The sequence below is a fragment of the Carcharodon carcharias genome, chromosome 5, assembly GCF_017639515.1.
Source record: "Carcharodon carcharias isolate sCarCar2 chromosome 5, sCarCar2.pri, whole genome shotgun sequence".
NCBI lineage: Eukaryota > Metazoa > Chordata > Chondrichthyes > Lamniformes > Lamnidae > Carcharodon > Carcharodon carcharias.
In genome coordinates, this window is record NC_054471.1 from 141,547,613 (window position 1) to 141,570,482 (window position 22,870).

Here is a 22,870-nt window from a genome sequence, read left to right on the forward strand (position 1 = left end):
TTGGCCCTTAGGATAACAGAGCTGTCTCTGCATTTATAGCTTTTGACCCCTGATATTTCCTAACAGCAGCAGGAGCATCTTGGCCTTGGACACCTCAATGTGTGCTTGTTATTCACTCCTCAGCCTCTACCAGCATGGAAACGGTGAAATACACCTTAGCCACCATTAACAAAGAGGCCGTGATTGTGACTTTGATAGAAGGGGTGCCTCCCTAAGGATGCAACAGTTTCCAACTTAGCTAAGTGTCATGCTTGGACCCCTGAAAAAATTGGTGCACAAGTGAAGAGCGCACCTACTGTCAACTTACCCCTGACACCAGTGCATTTGTTCCTCATTTGCAGCCAGGAACATTGGAGTTGTGCTCCACTGACATGGAAATCAAACTCCATAAAGCTGGCAACCACGGTTTTATTGAGGGCTTTTTGTAAAATTTATTGTTTCATGAATGTGGGCGTCGCTGGCAAGGCCAACATTTGTCGTCCCTCCCTAATTGCCTTGAACTGAGTGGCTTACTAGGCCATTTCAGAGGCCAGTTAAGAGTCAACCACATTGCTGTGGTTCGGGAGTCACATGTAGGCCAGGCCAGGTAAGGATGGCAGATTTCCTTCCCTAAAGGATATTACTGAACTAGAAGGGTTTTTATGACAATCGATGACCATTCCATAGTCACCATTACTGAGGCTAGCTTTCAATTCCAGGTTTTATTAATTCAATTTAAATTTCACCAGCTCCCCAGAGCATCAGCCTGGATTACTAGTCCAGTGATACTACCACTAAGCCACTGGATGGAATCGTCGCAGCTTTGCACAAAGTGCGGTAGCAGGCGGGAAAAAAGTTGCTTTACCCACTGGCTACAATGTCGGGTTTCCGAATGGCATCATACCATTGCCACCTCATTAATTATGCAGCCACAGGAAACATGCCGTAGCGCTGGCTGGCAGCCTCCTATTTGTCCGCCATGCCGTTACTTCATTGCTTCCTCACGCAGGGTACTGTATTTAAACTGCAGCCACACACACACTTCTCAATGCTTGCAGCCCAGGAGGGCACCAGTGAAGGGATGGCCCCAAAAGTCAAGAAGAGTGCAGCCCCCAAATTCAGTGATGCATCCCTGGGACGCCTTCTGGAGATCGTGGAGGCCCACCGAGACGTTCCCTACCCCTGCTCTGGCCGCAGGAGGTCCAACTGTCTGACCAGCTTGGGAGGGGGTGGCAGGGGTGGTCAGTGCCAATGCTGCACACAAGAGATTGGCCATCCAGTGCAGAAAACGGATGAATGATCTAATCCATGCTGCCATGGTAAGACAACCATCTTATCACTCTAAACTCTCACACTCACAAGGCTATCACACATTCACTGGCATCTCACTCACTGCCAGCTCAAAGGAAATCACCACTCACTCTCTCACACACACCCTCATGTCTCCATCTGGCTTCATCTCCTCTGGAGTCTGCATCCTCAGCCCTCACCATATCAAGGCCACTTGCACAGGTCAACATGTGCCCCCCCACACACCCTGGGATACTCCCCTTCCCCAGTATAGCCCTCGCCCTGCACTCTCTTCACTTGCATGAGAACACTTCACCTCTTTACCCAAGCAAGCCCTTGCCTTGCAGCTGTTGGAAAGCCACTCCTGCCTTACGGCTGGTCAGGTAGGTAAAAAGCCCTCATAAAAGTGATGTGGTGCTGCCTGGTGCTGATGATTACGAGTGCTGTCTGAAGCAAGGTGGGCAAACAAACCTTGAAGTCCTGAGTAATGTGAAGCTCCACAGGTGCACGTCGCTTATGTACAGTTGGGAAACATGGTGGTGTGATTGTGCCCAGGTGATCCAGTGTTTGGCGGGGGTGGGGGGATGATTCCGGCGAGCAGGGCTTAAAATGAGATGCAGATGTATTAAAATGACATTTCCGACGTGCAGTGATGAGAAACATGGCCCACCATTGACAGGCGGACTGGACGATTGCAAACTGGTTTCACGATGGCGTGAAACCGATTTTTGGCTTTCCCGCCATATTGTCTGCTCACACACACCATGACACCTGACACCAATGGGGTTGAAAATTCTGGGCACTGTCTCAAACTCCAAAGAAGGCCAACTTCCTTTGGAGCACCTACTGCAGCTGATCTTCAGCAGTAAGGAGAACCTGCCGCTGGCTGCGCCACTGGGAGTAGTTAGTCTGCTTTTCTATCACAATCTCCTCTTTTATGTTTAACAGCAGCCCTTTAACAGCTGCTACCTTGCCCAATTCACTAATTTCCAGGCAAAGGTGCCATAAGCTAATCTTCCTGCACAAGCTTTAACTATACAGCTTGTGGGGCGGGGCGGGAAGAGGGGTGGGGTGGTGGAATTTCCATTGTGAAAGTCGGTATCACCCACTCCCCATGCTACCTGCACAAAATTGTGGCTGTTATCTTTAGACAAACAAATCTGCATTAAAGATATTAGGAAACAATTACTTTAAGCATTCACCTTAAATGAGTGACAGTACTCTCTTGGTCATAATTAAGCTCCATTGTACTCATGAGGTATGCAGTACTCTATCAGTGCCACAGAGAGCCAGTATTTCTTGGCGATGAAATTCCAATGGCTATATTTATTGCTCCTTCTGTCACTAGGCATAGTGATACAGTAGAGATATAAATTCTTTTATTTCCACTGTGGCACTCAAAACAAGGCATTAAAGCCAAATTGGCAGCACTCGTGGATTTTTTGCTTCATAAGTAATAATAGTTTCCACAAATTTACTTCAGTCTGATGCATAAAAATAATACAGAACCAGTCATTCCTAGTAATACAGATTTTGCTAAATGAATTTCCTGGCATTCCAAAAACACACCATAAAGCTACAACTTTAATTAATGATTCAAGGTTTTGACCCTAACCTACATTTTTTATATCAATGGTAATGCTTGGACATAAATTTAAGCTGCTCAGCAATTTCATATGTGATAACTCGATCCTCACTGTTCTAAGAGGCTAAATTAAATTTCCCCCTCAATTTTTCCCTTTGTCTTAATGAACTGAGCTTTCTCAGGCAGAGACCGTTACCAGCAAATAGAGGACCTCTGGGAGAACTACACAAGGTATTTTGGATCTATTTTCAGCTTGCATCAGCAGCTGCTGCCCCTGAGATCACAGCTTCATGAATATCCAGCACCATATGTGATTACTGTAGCATTACAGCAAGCTATTAATGAAAGTGTGCGTCGAAAAGAAAATCTGTAGAGCGCTGAATAAAAAAATAGCAGAAAAGTAGAAAAACAAAAGGTAAAAGTAAAGTACAATTTGAAGTCATTAAAGGCAGTCATTGACACATGAGGCGATGCAGCAGTTAATAGCTCATCATACAGTGTGCAGACAAAGAGACAAATTAATCAAAATGACAGAACTAGGACATTTATGCTAATGCAGGTTCCTGGGTTTAGGCTTACATTACTTTGCATTTGATGAACAGAAGCCATTAAAGGTCAGTACATTGTATGTATAACATAATAAAGAACATAAAATCAACAGCAGTTCTAGGAACGTTGCCAAAATCCAACACATAGCCACACAGACCTGCTTTGTGCTCAGTTTTGCCTTTGTTTCCTTATTACAAATAACAGCACAGACCGAAGGAGACGCATATTTTTCATGTCAAACAAAGACAAATCCTGTACAGCACAGGCACAGGCATTCAACTTCAGACTGAATTGCTCCGGGTTTGATCATACCCAAGTGACTGACTTAAAACTGACGAGGTAGGAAAGCAGCCTTTAATTTTGTATGAGGATGCTTAGATAAAATGGCACAACGTCACAATCTATTTTAAAAAGGCACTGAAGCGGGGGCTGAATTTTTAAATAAATTAGACATAAAACAGAATTTATGGCAGAACCAGTGAGCTGATTACAGTATCAAAAGGTATTTTAAATTCCCTCACTTTAGTCAGGTGAAAATACCTAAATGTCCCAGGATTAAAAAAACAGCTTCTTGGTTTCAACTGTTGATTTAACTAAAATAAAAAAAAACACAGGGTATTAATACTGTTTAAATAGAAATAGACAATGAATGTTGACCTGGGGTATGAGTGTTGCATTTGGGTTTGCTCTCTACCCTTTCACATCCAAGAGTTGGATTTAAATCCTCCCCAGACTAACCGGATAAAAACCTTATCTTGCTTCCCTCATGGCTCAGTAGATAAATGTAACACCCCTTGTGCTAGGAAGATCTCTAGTTTGATCTGATCTACAATAAGTTAGCTGATCCAAGCCAAGGTGGAAGTAAGGAACCTACATCTAGCCTCAGTACTTCACAGATAAGTAGGGGTAAAAATCTTGATATTATCCTGTGATCCTTATTGGTAAATGCAAATGTGTGAATAGTGGCTGAGGATACAATTAGGTTTGAAGAGTGACACTACCCCACCCCTCAAGCAAAAGAACCTGCTGACACTCATTGCCTAGGTTCCTGAGTTCATTCAATCCTAGTTTATTCAGAACATAACTCCATAATTATGTTCTTTAGCAGGTTTCCCGTAACACACTTCACAGTAAATCAGAGATTATGCTGTGTTATGACAACAGGAATGTTATCCAATGTAATGTACAAAGCATTACTGTAGGGCTATGTTCAACCTGGCTTTTCCTCTTAATGCGAAAAAAGTTAAATTGCTATAATATATACATCGGAGATGACGTTTGTTGTAGATGTGGGAAGTATGGTTGTAGGTTGGTACTTCATTGTAAATCCCCAACTCCTCCCTTGGGGAGACTCCAGGTTATCAATGTCAGGAGAAACCAAAATAAAATGCATTTGATTCTCTTTTTGAAATATATATTTTTAAGATACTATTTGTTGGTTGGAAAGCTCCCTGCCTCTTCAGTTGTGACTAGCTGCTGTTTATGAATGTGGTATTGAAGCCATCTGGTGCAAGTACACGCTTGAATGTAACACTTTTAAGCGTAACAAAGGTGTTAGACACAAGATTTTTAAAAATTCCTTCTTGAATCTAGGTATCACTAACAAGGCTCGCATTTATTGTCCATTCCTAGTTGCTAAGATTGTGGTTGGATGCCTTCTTGAACCACTACAGTCTGTCTATTCAAAGTATTCCTGCAATGTTGTTAGGCAGGGAGTTCCAGGATTTTGACCCAATGACGAAGAAACAATGCTGTGTCCATGTTGGGATGGTGGGAGACTTGGAAAGGATGGTGATGTACTAGCAGAACCCTCGTGGTATTGCACATAGTTAGTCTTGGGTCTGCAACATTGTTGGAATGAAGAGCTGTTAATATGATCTATAAGAGGAACATCCAGGTATTTGTGGCTTATAAATTGTAAGATGAATCAGACAACAGTTGTTACTGCTTGAAAAATTCACTTTAAAAAAAACCCCATAATTTTGCAACTGTAACATATTTTGGCATCTGGATATGCTAGACACAAGACTTCTACATGTACATTGGTAGATTCCATGAGGAATTGCTCTTGGTAAGTTAGAAGATATGCTGTTGTATTAGAACAGGAGTACTAATGTACCATGCATTATTCAGTTGTCAATATACAGTTGTGTGGGATGTAGTAGATCTTCTAAGATTTAATAAGTTCTTTTATGATGCCAATGCATATTAACTTGGCCTTGTGAAGATTTCTGACAAAAAGACATGTTGTCGAAGCTTTTTGTCTTGCACTCTTCAGGATAGATGTAAGAATGTCAAATTTCAAAGGGAGCAACAATTTGTACTGCATGAGAAAAATGTGCTGATTGGTTGGCAAGTCGACTGGTCGAGGCATTGCCATGGAGAATGCAACAAGGAACTATTGTTCCTCCCCATGCTTTTGTTCAATTAAAAAAAAATTGCAATGCCTGGACATGTTCCTTTTGCCTGCAGAGGAGAAATCCCTGCCTATAAATATATGAAACTACCAGCAAGCTTAAGTGAACCATGCTGCAAGCCCAACTGATAATCTTGAATTGGTTGTTCATGTGATTTTTAGCACAATCAAGATTGTTCAGCTGGTGCTGTCCGACTGTGGAATCATATCTAACATTAGACATTATGCTTTGAGTTTTGAAAGCACGGGCTGGCTGAGTAAGGTCAGTGCTCTGCCTATTGAGAACAGCTTAAGGGACTGCTGTTTGATACGATCGTCAATTGTTGGGATGTGTGGCTGTGAGATATTTACTCTTGTTACCAGGTAGCTGAGAGATACTATCTCTCCAATTCTGATAGTCAGGCAAGCTGAGACTTGGCTTATATCCTTCCTTTCCTCCCCTGCAGTTGTCGAAATGGAGATGACTGGAGGGCCACCTCCAGTTCTCTGCCTCTCCCTGGGGTTCTGTCTCTCATCTCCTTTAAGAAGGGAAATAACAGACTAATGAGTGTGAGAAATGAAATGTGCTGAGAGGATGAAAAGGCAACATTTGTGGAGGGTCAATGAAAGGAACAGGTGTGTGTGACATTGCATTAAGATAAGAATGAGCATCAATGGTGGTTGGTCAAATAGGGATGTGACAGAGGGGACTGGGTGCACCTGCAAGATAAGTTGATCTGAGGAGTGATGTATTGGTGTAAGCTTCGAAAAGCAATTTGATGGGAGTTGCGGTTAGATGCTGATCAGGATATGCTCACCTTTCCAGATCTGATTAGGTCTTTAAATCTCTTCCAGCACTGTAGGACTATAGCACCGCACTCTTCCTGCTGAACCCCTCAGCGAATTCCAACCATGCCTTCTTGTTTTCTCTGGCAGGGCTCTTCCTGTCTGTAGCGGACAGAATCCCCTTGGAGGTCTTCACAGAGCGTAGCATTGTTTCCAGAGAGGCATTATTGAAGTGTGGTGCTGCCTTATTACGTTGTGTCTCCATAGCTCCAGATTCTGGCTCTGTCTGAAGACCTCTACAAATACTTCAAGGGTGATCCTTGCAGGGTCCCTTTGACTAGCTGAGCTGAAATATACTGACGGAGAGTGTCAACACGTTTGCTCAATCTAATTGGTTGAGAGTCTGAAAGTCAGAGGCAAATGCAGTGACTCAAATAAAAAGCCTATGAGAAATGTGATGTTGAAACTTCTAGGTTCCCTATGTGCTGCCAGCCTTCCCACTGCAAGCAGGTCTGAAAGTTAAAATTCAATTATATGATTCTATTTTACATCACTGAAAGGAATTGGAGGGTAGTTTGTGGATTTCCTAAGTGGTAGCAAAGTAAATGTTTATTTTTATTGATTCCTGGGAAGTGTTTTATAGATATTGCTTTCTTTACTCACTGTAGATAGATAAATAAGTGAATGCCAGAGTACATAAATAAATCTTTTCACATCTCATAAGGTAATGGAGAAAGCAAGCAGCTGTGGTTGAAGTGTGCAAAAGAACCAGTAAATGTGGGACCCTGCGGGTGACCTGGGAACACTTGGTGAGGGTGAGATCTGAGCCCTGGGAAGAAAAGGTAAGTTCCAGAAGTAGAGAGTGGGATTCAGCAGCCTGCTCCACAGAGGTGGCTAGGCAATGAAGCCAATTAAGGTCTCATTCAAAGGCTAATTTCCACTAGCACTGCAACTTGCCTGGTGCTGTATGGGCTCCCCCTCCATGTCAGGAGCCCGGCAAAGCTGCAGAGCTGATCCCTCACTGGGGTGGCTGAATTAGTTGGCAGCAACAGATGGCCACAGGGCTCACAGGGGTCCAGGAGCTGTCACAGCCATTCATCTGAAGGGGGGGAGTTAACCCTCCACCCTGAAGCCCCTTACAGAAGTTAATCACCTTTTTCACCACTGAAGAGGAGGCTTTTGTGAGCACCTCCATTTTGATGCACTCCCTAGGTCTCCCTCTTCCCCAGCAGCGTTCACTTATCCTGGGGAGGATGCTGTTTAGACATTGATGCGGGCTACTTCCCTGGTCTGCCCACAGTCATTAATTAACCACCTTTGCATTTGCCATCCAATGAGGAGACTGCCTCACTTAAAGTTGCACTGGTGGGTGGAGCTAAGGCCACGTGCGTGCTTAGAACCCACATATGGTCCTGACACCTGGGGGATAATTCAGTCTGTTGAGTCTGTTTCTCTCCACAGAAGCTGCTAGACTTCTGAGTATTACGAGAAACTTGTAAATGTTTAGCAGTTTGTGCTGTTTCCCCGGGATCTCCCACCATGATTCCAAAAGGAGATCAGGACAACTTCAGCAGATGTTCAGGGCTTCCCATTTCCTACTTTTCTATTCCCCACCCCCTCTCTTAGTCTTCTCATGGAAATACTGACTCTTTAATGGGACATTGTATCTATGGGATGAGTCATGCTCCAGTGCCCACAAATGTTCATGTATGATCTTAAGACGATAATTGGTGGCAACCTATTTCCCCACAGAGGCAGCGCAACCAAATCCAATTAGCCCTCACCTGACAAGCATATATGCTCTTTTCCAGCAAGAATCAGTGGATAACAGTCAGGTGCAGAAACTCCCCCTAACCTAGGGAACTGAAGTTAATTGTCCTGCCCCAGTGCTATCCTGGCTGAGACCACAGGCAGGATTTTTCCTTCGTCGAGCGGACGGGCCCGAGAGCAGCCTTGAAATGGATCGCCAGCCAAGATCGGGCCCCAACCGTGATTTCACGCTGGCTGGCCAATTAACGGCCAGACAGTGTGGAAGGTGGGCTGAAATGCTCAGCGCTGCCAGGGTGGGGGTGGGAGGACGGCGTGCGCGGAAGTCTGCACATATGCGGGGGAGCGCACGCTGACAGCTCCCTGAGGGCACAGAGCTACCTCAGGGAGCTGAGGATTTTAATAAAGGAAAATAAAGCTTTAATAAATGATATAAACATGTCCCCACATGTGACTCAGTCACATGAACAGGGACATAATAAAAATGATGTTTCTAAATTTTTTTTTAAATTACTGTTGGAAATCTCATCCTGCCCGTGGATGAGGTTTCCTCAAAAGCACAAAGGCCCCATGGCCTGTTCGTCCACCCACCAACTGTAAGGTTGGACGGGCAGTGGAAAATAGGATTAAATTAATTGATTAATGGCCTTAACAGACCTCTTAATTGTCAGCAGGTGCACTGCTGAATTTCACGCATGCCTGCTGACCAAAATATCGCACGAGTGTGCAATGACTTTGGGCTGCTCGCCTGACATCATTGCACACTGTTTTACTCCCGATTGGGTCGGGCACGCGCCCAACAGCGGGGCACAAAATTCTGCTCCATTAATTTACTACCACCTCTACCCCAGAGAGATGTGGAAGCTAATCACTGAACATGTTCGAGGAGGTGTGGGGTGGAGGTAGATGATCAACCATAGTCTAATTGAATGGTGAATCATGATGGATGGGCTGAATGACCTACTCATGCATCCATCTATGTTCCTATGATAGATTGAATCTGTCATCTTCAGCTCCTTATGGCTAGCTATTCACCATCTTTACCTAGCTGAGCTATCAGAGGAGTTGAGGCTCCCTTTCAGGCTTTTTCTATCCTTCCCTTTTCCAGAGCCTATTGAAGCTGCACATCATTCCCTGATAATCTGTGGACAGCGGAGGATCTGCTCCTAGGTCGTTGCCAATGCTGCTGACAACAGCTGCTTGGAACTGCAAAAGCAGCCCAAGATGATGCATGTGGTAATATTCTCTCTGTCTCTCTAACACACACATTTTACTTTATAGCCTCTACTTAACACCTCCTCAATATGTCATAGCTGAGATCTGTAACTAAGTGAATGGAAGGCCAGATATATAAACAACGCCTATCTTCTAAACATGTACAAATTACATAGATTCTTTTATTAAAGTCCAAAAGAAAATCTTCAGAAAGTTAAATTAAATAAAAATAAACCATTGCATACAAACTAATGCCCTTTTCTCCAACATTCTTAGAGCAGTTCCTTGCTGAGCAAATATAAATTAATTACATTGTAGCCAATTTCTTGCAGCTTTTGTTGGCAGATCTTTAATGGAGCTTTGTGTCACAATTGACAGTGTTGGTAGAATTGCAATAATCAACCACTGTCATGTCTTGTCTTTCATCCATCTTCGCTCCAAGGGTTGGCCGCACTACGAACAATCTTTCTCCACTGATTTCTATTCACTGCTGTCCTCATTGCCTGCATCACAGCGAGGCCAATCCACCTTCTGGTATTATCCATCCATGGCATCTTGGGTCTCCCTTCTGTATGTTTGCCAGGTGTTTTGCCTCTTTTTCCAAACACTCCCCTTCTGTTTGCATCAGGTGTCCAAAATATGTGAGCTTCCTTGATATCACTGCCTCAAACAAATTCTTCTTAACACTAGCTTCCTCAAGCACCCACTCATTTGTCTGCTTGGCCATTCATGACACACATAACATTAATCTGTGTTCTTTCATTTCAAATGCTCTTATTCGAAGCTCATCACTCTTCTTGATGGTCCAGCTTTCACAGCCCTACATTGTCACTGACCACACAAGGGCTTCTTAGATGACAAATTTTTGTTATAATTGAGATGCTGTGGCTACTGCATATTCTTTCAAGTGAATTCACAACACCATGACCCTTTGTTAAGTCCAGCCTGAATTTCTTTAGTAGACTCTGCATCTTTGAATTTTAAAATGAAAATAATTTCCTTTTTAAATATTTTGCCGACTGACTGGAAGATGCCCAGTCCACCAACCAGCCACTAGAATAATTAAAAAGTGAATTATTTTTGTTTTAAGATTCATGTGACATAGATTCCTGCTAATCAAGGTCAGTGGTCGGGAACAACCTTAGACAAACATCTCCTTTGGGCATTTTTACACTCCCCCAACCAACCATCGTTATGATTCCCATGAATAAGATTTCCTATTTGGTGCCAATTTGTGCCACATCACAGGCACTTTGTATTGCTATCAATGTCCATTTGCAACTGGTTTAAAACCACCCAACTGCATTTCAAATAGTACCCAGCAGTTAGCAGACAGATGAGGTTTCATCCTAATAGTTCCAATTGGATTTAAATTCAGACTTGAAAAGAGGTAAATTTTTATCATCACTGCATGAGCAAGGTGGGATGGATTGCCTGCCCATTATAGAACTCATCTAATTTGCATTCCATAATGAAAATTTGGAAGATTTTATAATGGGCTGGTCAACCATCTGTTAGATGATTGCATGAAGTCAGCATAAAAAATCTCCCTCTGTGCTTATACCAGGCATACCCGGTTCCAGAATCCAGTTTTCTGCTACGTTTATCCAAGCTTTCCATCATTCTTGCATTAAATCTAATAATTTTTGCAGTGTTGAGTAACCTACCAAAGATTATACTGAAGTTAACAGTACATACATATCTGTAGAGAAGAGAATGGGATTTGGCACAGAACGCAAGATATTGGGAGCAAGAGTTGGTAATATGGCCCTTTGAGCCTGCTCCGCCATTTAATACAATCATGGCTGATCTTGGGCTTCAATTCCATTTTTCTGTCTGCTCCCATTTGCCTTAATTCCCTGAGAGACAAAAATCTGTCTATCCCAGCCTTAAATATATTCAACAATGGGGCATCCACAACCCTCTGGGCTAGAGAATTCCAAAGATTCACAACCCTTTGAGTGAAGTCCTCATCTCCGTCCTAAATGATTGTCTCCTTATACTGAAACGGTGCCCCTGTGTATAAGATTCCCCACCAGTGGAAACGATCTCTCAATGTTTACTGTATCAAGCTTCAGAATCTTGTTGGTTTCAATGAGATCATCTCTCATTCTTCTAAACTCCAGAGAATAAAAGCCCAATTTACTTAGCCTCTCAACGTAAGACAAGCCCCTCATACCAGAGACCAATTTAGTGAATCTTCACTGTACTGTCTCCAATGGAAGTACAGCCCTTCTTAAATGTGGAAACAAAGCTGCACACAGTATTCCAGGTGTAGTCTCATCAAAATCCTGTACAACTGTAGCAAAAAAAGCATGTAAATGGGAGTTGAGATTATATCAAAAATGAATGGATTTGCTGGGTCTAATAGTGATTTCCTGTTCCAAAAATACATACTTTTCTTATTACAAATGTTTATAGAATTTACTTTGTTCCTAATTTATGCTTTCACTCTTAGTGCCTTTTTAACTGGTGACAGAGGATGTGCATCTTTAAAGAGGTAAGTTTTAAGGAAGGTCTTAAAGGAGGAAATGGCAGTGGAAAGATTTAGAGACTGAATTCCATAGCTTAGCACCTGGGAGGCTGAATGGTCAGACAATGGGAGTGGAGATTGGGCAAGAGGCCAGAATTAGATGAATGCAGAGTTCTCAGAACGTGGTAGGAGTTACAGAAACATGGAGGTGTGAGGATGAGAATGAGAAATTTATGGTGTTAGGGTTAAGGAGCCAACAAAGCACGGTATGAGTGATTGGCGGTTGTGTGGGATAGGATATAAGGACCATAGTTTTAGGTGAGCTGAAGTTTTTGGATGGTGAGAAAATGGGAGGGTGGCTTGGAGACCACTGGCATGATCATCTTGAGGTGACAGGGGCAGGATGAAGGCAAGCTTTGTAATGGAGAGAATATAGAGGGAGGTGATGGTGTAGAGGTATTGTCACTGGACTAATAATCTAGAGACCCAGGGTAATGCCCTGGGGAGCCAGGTTTGAATTCTGTCACGGCAGATGGCAGAATTTGAATTCAATAAAAAATCTAGAATTAAAAGTCTGTTGTAAAAACCCATCTGGTTCACTAATGCCCTTAGAGAAGGAAATCTGTTGTCCTTACCTGGTCTGGCCTACATGTGACCCTAGACCCACAGAAACGTGGTTAACTCTTAAATGTCCTCAAACTGGCCTAGTAAGTACTCAGATGTAACAAACCGCACAAAAGTAATGAAACCAGACAGACCACCTGGCATCATCCTAGGCACTGGAAACAACAACGGCAATCGCATCCCTGTCGACCCTGTAAAGTCCTCCTTACTCGTTACATCTGGAGGCTAATGCCAAAACTAGTCAAGCAACAGCCTATATTCATCCTCGCGGAATCATACCTTACAGATAATGTCCCAGACTCCACCATCACCATCCCTGGGTGGATGATGCTCAGTCCCACAGTAGGACAGACCAAGCAGAAGTGGCAGCACAGTGGCATACAATCGGAAGGGGGCTGCCCTGGGAATCCTCAACATCGACTCTAGACCTGGTGCCATAAGACTTCAGGTAAAACATGGGCAGGAAACCTCCTGCTGATTACCACGTAATGCCCTCCCTCAGCTGATGAATCAGTGCTCCTCCATGTTGAACATCACTTGGAGGAAGCATTGAGGGTGGCAAGGGCGCAGAATGTACTTTGGGTGGGGGACTTCAAAATCCATCACCAAGAGTGGCTTGGTAGCACTACTACTGACATAGCTGCTAGGCTGGGTGAGGCAGGTGGTGAGAACCAACAAGAGGGAAAAACATACTTGACCTCAGCCTCACCAAACTATCTGCCGCGGATGCATCTATCCATGACAGTATTGGTAGGAGTGACCACCGCAGTCCTTGTGGAGACGAAGCCTTCACATTGAGGATACCCTCCATCGTGTTTTGTGGCACTACCACTGTGCTAAATGGGATAGATTTCGAACCGATCTGGCGACTCAAGACTGGGCATCCATGAGTCGCTGTGGGCCATTAGCAGCAGCCGAATTGTACCAGAACACAATCTCATGGCCCGGCATATCCTCCACTCTACCATGGCCATCAAGCCAGGGGATCAATCCTGGTTCAATGAAGAGTGCAGGAGCAGCCTGCAGGCATACCTAAAAATGTGGTGCCAACCCGGTGAAGCTATAACACAGGACTACTTACGTGCCAAACAGCATAAGCAGCAAGTGATAGACAGAGCTAAGCGATCCCACAACCAACGGATCAAGTCTAAGCTCTGTAGTCCTACCACATCCAGTCGTGAATGGTGGTAGACAATTAAACAACTCACTGGGGGAGGAGGCTCTACAAATATCCACTTCTTCAATGATGGAGGAGCCCAGTACAGCAGCGCAAAAGATAAGGCTGAAGCATTCAGAACAATCTTTACCAAGAAGTGCCAAGTGGATGATCCATCTAGGCCTCCTCTGGAGGTTCCCAGCATCACATATGCCAGTCTTCAGCCAATTCGGTTCACTCCACATGATATCAAGAAACGGCTGAAGGCACTGGATACTGCAAAGGCTATGGGCCCTGCCAATATACTCGCAACAGTACTTTAGAATTCTGCTCCGGAACTTGCCACACCCCTAGCCAAGCTGTTCCAGTGCAGCTACAACACTGACATCAACCTGGCTATATGGAAAATTGCCCAGGTATGTCCTATACACAAAAAGCAGGACAAATCCAACCCGGCCAATTACTGCCCCATCAGTCTACTCTCCATCATCAGTAAAGTAATGGAAGGGGTTATCAACAGTGCTATCAAGCGGCACTTGCTTAGCAATAACCTGTTCACTGATGCCCCGTTTGGGTTCCGCCAGGGCCACTCAGCTCCTGACCTCATTACAGCCTTGGTTCAAACATGGACAAAAGAACTGAACTCCCGAGGCCGCATTTGTCCGAGTGTGGCATCAAGGAGCCCTAGCAAAACTGAAGTCAATGGGAATCAGGGGGAAGAACTCTCCACTGGTTGGAGTCATACCTAGCACAAAGGAAGATGGTTGTGGTTGTTGGAGGTCGTCATCTCAGCTTCAGGACATCATTGCAGGGGTTCTTCAGGATTGTGTCCTAGGCCCAACTACCTTTAGCTGCTTCATCAATGACCTTCCCTCCATCATAGGATCAGGAGTGGGGATGTTTGCTGATGATTGCACAATGTTCAGCACCATTCGCGACTCCTCAGATACTGAAGCAGCCCATGTCCAAATGCAGCAAGACCTGGACAATATCCAAGCATAGGCTGACAAGTGGCAAGTAACGTTCATGCCACACAAGTGTCAGGCAACGATCATCTCCAACAAGAGAGAATCCAACCATCGCCCCTTGATGTTCAATGGCATTACCATCACTGAATCCCCCACTGTCAACATCCTGGGGGTTGCCATTGACCAGAAACGGAACTGGACTAGCCATATAAATATTGTGGCTACAAGAGCAGATCAGAGGCTAGGAATCCTGCGACGAGTAACTCACTCCTGACTCCCCAAAGCCTGTCCACCATCTACAAGGCACAAGTGAGCGGTGGGATGCAATCCTCCCCACTTGCCTGGATGAATGCAGCTCCCACAACACTGAAGAAGCTTGACTCCATCCAGGACAAAGCAGTCCATTTGATTAGCATCACATCCACAAACATTCACTCCCTCCACCACCGACGCACAGTGGCAGCAGTGTGCACCATCTGCAAGATGCACTGCAGGAATTTATCAAGGCTTCTTGGGCAGCACCTTCCAAACCCACAACCACTACCACCAGGGGCAAGGGCAGCAGACAGATGGGAACAACATCACCACCTGGTGGTTCTCTACCAAATTACCATCCTGATTTGAAATATATCGCCGTTCCTTCACTGTCACTGGGTCAAAATCCTGGAACTCCCTCCTTAACAGCACTGTGGATATATTTACACCACATGGACTGCAGAGGTTCAAGAAGGCAGCTCACCACCACCTTCTCAAGGGCAATTAGGGATGGACAATAAAATACTGGCCCAGCCAGCGATGCCCACATCCCATGAATGAATTAAAGAAAAAAGGATCCAAAGCTCAGCTAATTTCCAGACAGAATACCGAGGTTGCAAACAATCTGCTTCAGTTCCTGGGGAAAGGGGTGGAATCCGTGCTTTCAATTTTCCGATGTTTAATTGGAGGAAACTTCTGCTCAGCCAGGATTTGATATCAGAGAAACAGGGTGACAGCACTGCAATGGAAGAGTTGAGAGATGTGGTAGTTGTTGTCATTGTGCACAACGTCTTCAGATGAGGGGCAGCATGTAGATGATATTAAGCACTTGCAGGGGTTTCTGGAGCCCATCTGTTACAACGGACAAATGGGAAAACCCTTGTAGAACTTTAACTCCACACTATTTAAAGACAACAGCACCTTCCTCTTTAGGATCAATTTCAACTAGTAAACTGGTAATTTTGGCAATTTAAAGAGTTAACTAAAAAGTGCAAAATGCCTTGCCAAGGGGTGACCAACTTTCAAAACATTAAATTGAGAATTATTTTCTTCAAACAAGTAAATAAAAAAAACAAAATCTTAATTCCTGGATTTGTCAAATACCAGAAAAATAGGGCAACATTTTTGCTGAGTCAAGAAGAGTCTGTAGACCTTTAAAAATAGCGCACAAGACTTTGATTCATAAGTCCCGTCCTCATTTCTGAGAGAACCATTTTTTGCTGGCAGGGAAATGTGGAGGGGCATGATTCACATAGGGTAGAAACCCGAACACGGCAGGGCATTTGAACTTAGTGTTGAGGTCAAATCGACTCCATTTTGACTTTCCAAGGGCCTTAACCCGCAGTCTGGGAGCTATGAATTTATGGAGTAGAAATAAACGCTCTTGAAGGGCAGGTAAGGCTCAAGTGTCATGGCCTGATTTTTTTTTAAATCTCCAATTCTTTAAACTTGCAAAAAGGCTTAATCTGTCAGTGAAAGTTAAGATAAAAACTGTCTGCTGGACTGCTTTGATTGATGGGCCATATAGTATAGTTTAGGGGAAAAAAAATCACCTGTTCCACAACTTAAATAGAGTTATTTTTTGACATTTCCCAGGGGCTGGTATTGTGACATTATAATGCTTGGCTGAATTTCAAAAGCTACAATTATCTCAGCAGGGGTTCTATGTTCGCAATTTGATTAGACGTTTAAAAAGGCTCTCAAAGGATTAGCTGTCTTTGATGTGGCTACTGGCTCAAGTGCTTTTTTGATTTGTTTTTAATCACAAATTAACCACTTGAGGAACTTTAAAAGCTTTGAGTACGTTTCGTGATGGAAGTTTTTCAGTAATAGATTATTAAACTTTGTTTTTTCAACTCCACATGGCTTCTGAGGTCTGCCAATGGTGGATGTTGGGTGTGTGTCTGTGGAGGTGAGATGACGGGGGTATGAGGGGGCATGGAGTATGAGTTGGCATGGAGATAGCATAGGTTGACATGGGAGTATGAGGGGCCATGGGTTGTGGGTGAGAGGGCTGAGAACTAGAAGGCCTAACAGCTCCTAAAATAAGTGACATGAAGTCCAATAGAACTGAGGCGGGCTTTCTGACTGGCCTGCCTCGGCACTCACATGCCTCTGTGGCCACCTATGATCTGCATCCAGGAGTTCTATCCCGCCCTCACTTCCCTGGAAAATTGGGTCTAACAGGACCCTTTAAGCCGAGGCAGGTCTGCCGAGTTGGAAATTTCCCTACTCGAGCTACCCACCTCGGTAGCGAAGATCTGGCCCATAGGTTTTAAATCACACCTTAGCACAACTCGTTCACGGTGCATGACATCAATATGAGCAATATTTTTTGCATTTACTAATGCAAGACTCATAACCACAACTTTTAAAGCAATGCCACCAAATATACAGGACTTCATGTCAAAATGTTTTAAAAGTTCATTTTAGTCCTCTGAAGTAATGCTGCAAGACCATCACATTTTAAAACAGCGTCTTTATTTCTATTTAGACCCATGTTGAGCTTGCTCCCTCTTTTTATTAAGTTTTTAATCACAGTTTAACTGGAGAGACTTTAGTGACTGGCAGGGCTTTGTGCAGTAAACATGGAATAACTAGGATCATTTCCAAAATTGAAGGTAGCCTGTATGCTTAGCCCACCACCCAGGTTTCTCAATAAAAAATTAGATATAAAGCTGCAACAAAAGAAACCATCCATCAACTAACCACTGGAATTAGTTGCAATTGAGAAGTTATGCAGGAAATGCCTGTAAATAAATTCACCTGCCTTCCCCTGTTCCTATACCTAAATTTCCCTAATTGGCTCACTTCCCAATCCAATCTAGTTGTATAAATAAAAAGAAAAATGTCTCACAAATGCTGGTAATCTAAAGAAAAACAGAAAACAATGTCTGTGGTTGTTGGAGGCCAATCAACTCAGACCCAGGACAACGCTGCAGGAGTTTCTCAGGGTAGTGTCCTAGGCCCAACCATCCTCAGCAGGAGGACAGAAGTGGGGATGCTTGCTGATGATTCTGCAGTGTTCAGTTTCATTTCCAACTCTTTCGATACCAAAGCAATTTGTGCCTGCAGGCAACAAGACCTGGACAACATTCAGGCTTGGGCTGATAAGTGGCAAATTTTATTCGTGCCACATAAGTGCAAGTCAATGCCAGTCAGAAAGCCCACCTCAGTTCTACTGGACTTCATGTCACTTATTTTAGGAGCTGTTAGGCCCTCTAGTTCTCAGCCCTCTCACCCACAACCCATGGCCCCTCATACTCCCATGTCAACCTATGCTATCTCCATGCCAACTCATACTCCAATGACCATCTCCAACAACAGGTAATCTAACCATCTCCCTCTGACATTCAATGGCATTACCATTGCTGAATCACCCGCCATCAACATCCTGAGGGTCTCACTGATCAAAAACTGAGTTGGACCAACCATATAAATACCGTGGCTACAAGAGCAGGTCAGAGGCTGGGAATTTTGCAACAAGTAACTCCCCAAAGCTGTCCATCATTCACAAAGCACAAGTCAGGAGTGTGATGGAATGCTCTCCATTTGCCTGGACGATTGCAGCTCTAATAACACTCAAGAAACTCAACAACATCCTGAACAAAGAAGCTTGCTTGATTGATCACCTTAAACATTCACTTCCTCCATCACAGGGGCACAGTGGCAGCAGTGTGTACAATCTACAAGAAACAATGCTACCACGGGCCAAGATTCCTTTTACAGTACGTTCCAAATCTGCAACTTCCGGAAGAACAAGGGCAGCAGGTGCATTGGAACACCACCACCTGCAAGTTCCCCTCCAAGCCACACACCAGCCTGACTTGGAACTACATTGCCATTCCTTCACTGTCACTGGGTTAGAATCCTGGTGCTCCCTCCCTAACAGCACTGTGGGTATACCTGCATCACATGGACTGCAGCAGTTCAAGAAGGCGCTTCACCATCACCTTCTCAAGGGCAATTAGGGACAGGCAATAAAATGCTGGCCTTCAAGTGACGCTAATATCCCATGAATGGATAAAATAATACAGAGCAGCTCCATCAGAATCTGAAGGGTTGAACCTGAAATGGTAATCTGTTTTTTTTACAGATGCCTTCTGACCAGCTAAACATTTCCAGTCCTTTTTGTTTCAATTTAATTGTTTCCCTCGCTGTAAGTACACTGAGTGCAAAAGCAGTTTGAATGGAGCAGTTGGACAGCAGTAGGTCAGCCCTACCTAAATATAGAATCTTAGCCGCTTTGCATTTCTCCCTTTCAAACATGACATTGAACTCGACCATATTATGATCGCAATTAAATAATCGTTCATGCATTATTAGGCTGTTAACTAAATATGACACATTACTCATCACTAAATCTAAAATAGTTGGTTCATTGTTCGTTCTAGGATATATTGCTTTTGAAAACTACCTTGAACATTAAAGAAATTCACTAACTTTCTGACAAGAGCTAGCCTGCTTAGCCCAATTTAAATGAAAATTAAAATCCCCCATTAAAACTATTCTCTCTTTGCTAAATGCTCATCTTATCTGCATTTACAGATGCTACCAATTCACAGCTACTACAGAGAACAGTGGTATATTTCAAAGTTAGGATGATGTATGGCTTGGAGGGGAACTTGCAGGTGGTGGTATCCCCATGCATCTGCTGCCCTTGTTCTCCTAGGTGGTTGCGGAGCCTTGGCAAGTGACTGCAGTGCATCTTGTAGATGGTGCACACTCCTGTCACTGTATAAGGACTATAACACAAGGGCTAGCAGTTATGCTATATAAGCCCTGGTTAGACCACACCTGATTGAAGTACTGTGAGCAGTTCTGGGCATAAGACCTTAAGAAGGCTATAACAACCTTGGAGGGGGACTTACCAGAATGATACCTGGACTCCAAGGGTTAAATTATGAGGAAATATTAGACAAACTAAAGTTCTTTTTTCTAGAATGTAGAAGGTTAAGGGGTGATATGATTGAGATTTTCAAGATATTAAGGGAAATGGAGTAGATAGAAACTACTTCCACCCATTAATGCTGGAGTGATTGTCAATTTTAAATCTGAGCTTAATAGATTTTTGCTAACCAAAGGTACTAAGGGATATGGGGCGTAGGTGGGTATGTGCACTTAGATTGCAGATCAGCCCAGATCTCACTGAATGGTGGAAGAGGTTTGAAGGGCTAAATGGCCTACTTGTGTTCCTATGTTCACTTATAAAGGGGAATTACAATCTGAAGTTGAGTTTCCTCAATTGTTTAGATTCTCCAATACTAAAAACCTGAATCATCCTTTTTTGTCACCAGTAATTATAGTTGAAGCTAACCTTCAACTCCATTTATGTTTTACTCAAAGGGATCCTTAAAATGCGCACTTAAGATCTTGAATTTAAGATTGGCCTGCAGCAAAATTTATCAACAGATTATGAAAAAGCCATAATTGCTATTTTTTAAAATATTGTGTGTGTGCTTACTTTTCCCTGTAAAGTGCTGGCACAAACATGATGTGCTGCATGGTCTCCAATGCTACAAATTTATATGGTCTTCTACAAAGGGACGACTTCCCTAATTTTCTGCAGTTTGGGGCAGGGGAATAAGGAGCAGATCTGTTCCCAAGTCCCTACTCTGAAGATGAGTGTAGTACAGGGGAGAATTCTCATGTGAGCTGTCCTTTCCTGCATTACGCAATGATTTAGTGGAGACTTAGAACTTCATAAGATGTCAGGGATTGTAGTTAAAAACCGATATCTCATCCATCAGTAGTGGCAAACATTGATGCTCCCATGTGCCATAATATGAATCTACACTATTGTATTATTTTAACTCCAGTTGCGATGATAAAGTCAAGAGAACAAAAATAACTTGTTAACATAAACTAGGCTTTTGCTATTTTAGGCGTCAAGGGAAGAATAACATAATATTGTATGGACTATTCTGATGCCACACTTCCTGCAAAAACTAGGATCTGATTAAACAATGTCCTATGTTTAAAGTGAGTTACTGTGCCATACCTCCTCAGGCAGGGTGATAACCAGTTCATGTTCTGTTTGTCCGATCAAAGTCTGTAAGAAGTACTCGCTGCACGCTGCCAGGACAGCCCGGTGGGCACGGAATTCCTTCCTCTCCACCAGAACAGTCACATCGCAGAGGATATCCTGCTTACGCTGGTCGTTGAGGCACAGGAGGATATTTGTACAATGCACAGTTGACTCATACACATACATGGGTGATTCAGGCTTCTCATCCACAGACATTCCGTTCAGACCCTAAAAGAAATGAGGAAGACGCTGGATTAGTATTAGACGGCACTAACATGGTTAAAAGCATGCAATTTTTTTTTAACAAAGTATGCGTTAGCAGTGATTATTTGGAGTTTCTTCACTCTATGCTGGATGTTTTTGGCTTCCTTGTTTCAATCTACGTCTGAAGGCAAGCCCTTTGTCCCACACAGTGTTTTGACGTGCCCAGATGTTTGGGTAAATTTATTGCTTTCCTGGGAACAGGCAGGCAGAGTGGCTCTTCAACCTATATGCCCATATTTTCAGGAGATCCTACTTGTCCTTCTATGGCAGCAGAAAAAAAGTACGCTCTACTAGCCCCTGAACTAACACCTCATGCAGTACAAACAAAGTTCCCAGCTGCTGTGCTAAACCTTGTTGGAAGTAATATTCTTTAATCATGATACTTTTTATATCATTTTCTTGCCACCTGCAGAATGTACCTGGTCTGACCAACTCTCAATTGATCAATATTGTCAAAAAATTGACAGGACCAAACAGACTAAATACTGACCATTGTATACTTTTTAAAAAAGCTGTCAACCAAACAAGTATTTGAACAAATCCCATGGATGTTTGTATTTAAATTGAATAATTGGGCAGAATTGTCCTATTCTGCACTAAGTGAAATTTTTTTTGTCTGCTGGCTGCAATGGCGGCTTTTCACGCCATATCGTCCCAACCCTGCCGCATTAATTATGCATTCCTGGGAAACACGCCGTTTCGATGGTGGACAGGCTCTCATTCGCCAGCCACACTATCATCTCGCCACTTCCTCATGCCGGGTGCCATATTTAAAGCGCAGCCATGCACGCAGCTCTCAGTGCTTCCAGTCCAGGAGGGCACCAGTGAAGACAAGGCCCCAAAACCCAAAAAGACTGCAGCCCCCCCGATTCAGTTGCGCATCCCTGGGACGCCACTGGAGCCCGTCGCAATGTCCTCTACCTCTGCTCTGGCCGCAGGAGGCCCATTAGTTTCACCACTCTGGTTTGGGAGGCGATGGTAGAGATGATCAGTACCGATGCTGCACACAAAAGTTTCGTCATCCAGTGCAGAAAGAGGATGAATGATCTCATCCAGTGTAAGGCAACCATCTCATCACTCTAACTCTCAGATTCACAAGGCCATCATATATTCACTGGCATCTCACTCACTGCCAGCTCAAGGGGCGTCACCACTCACTCCCTCTCACATCTCCTTTTGGCCTCATCTCCTCTGGAGACTGCCTCCTCAGCCCTCATCCTCTTGAGGCCACTTGTACAGATCAACATGTGTCCCCACTCACACCCTGGGATACCCCCCTTCCCAATTAATGCCCTAGCCCTGCAGCCTCTTGCTCGAAGCCACTTCTCCCCTTTTCCCAAGCAAGTCCTAGCTCTGCAGCTGTCGATAATCCACCCCGCCTTACGGCTGGTCTGGTAGGAAGCCCGTGAGCCCTCCTAAAAGTGGTGTGGTGTTGCCTGTGAAGCTTGGTGTTGATGACTGCGAGTGCTGCCCGAGGAAAGGTAGTCAAACAAACCTCAAAATTCCAAGTGAATTGCAGCTCATCAATTGCACATC

The 22,870-nt window shown here is 43.8% G+C and overlaps 1 protein-coding gene across 3 annotated transcripts in view; it reads right to left on the reverse strand.

Moving 5' to 3' along the window:
* The window catches only part of bach2b (BTB and CNC homology 1, basic leucine zipper transcription factor 2b), a 317,454-nt gene that overhangs the window by 52,878 nt on the left and 241,706 nt on the right, over positions 1 to 22,870 (reverse strand). For all 3 annotated transcript variants that reach the window (XM_041187260.1, XM_041187259.1, XM_041187261.1), the window contains one exon: positions 21,044 to 21,298. In XM_041187260.1, coding sequence (XP_041043194.1) covers positions 21,044 to 21,298 — 255 coding nt within the window. The remainder of the gene's footprint in view (positions 1 to 21,043; positions 21,299 to 22,870) is intronic.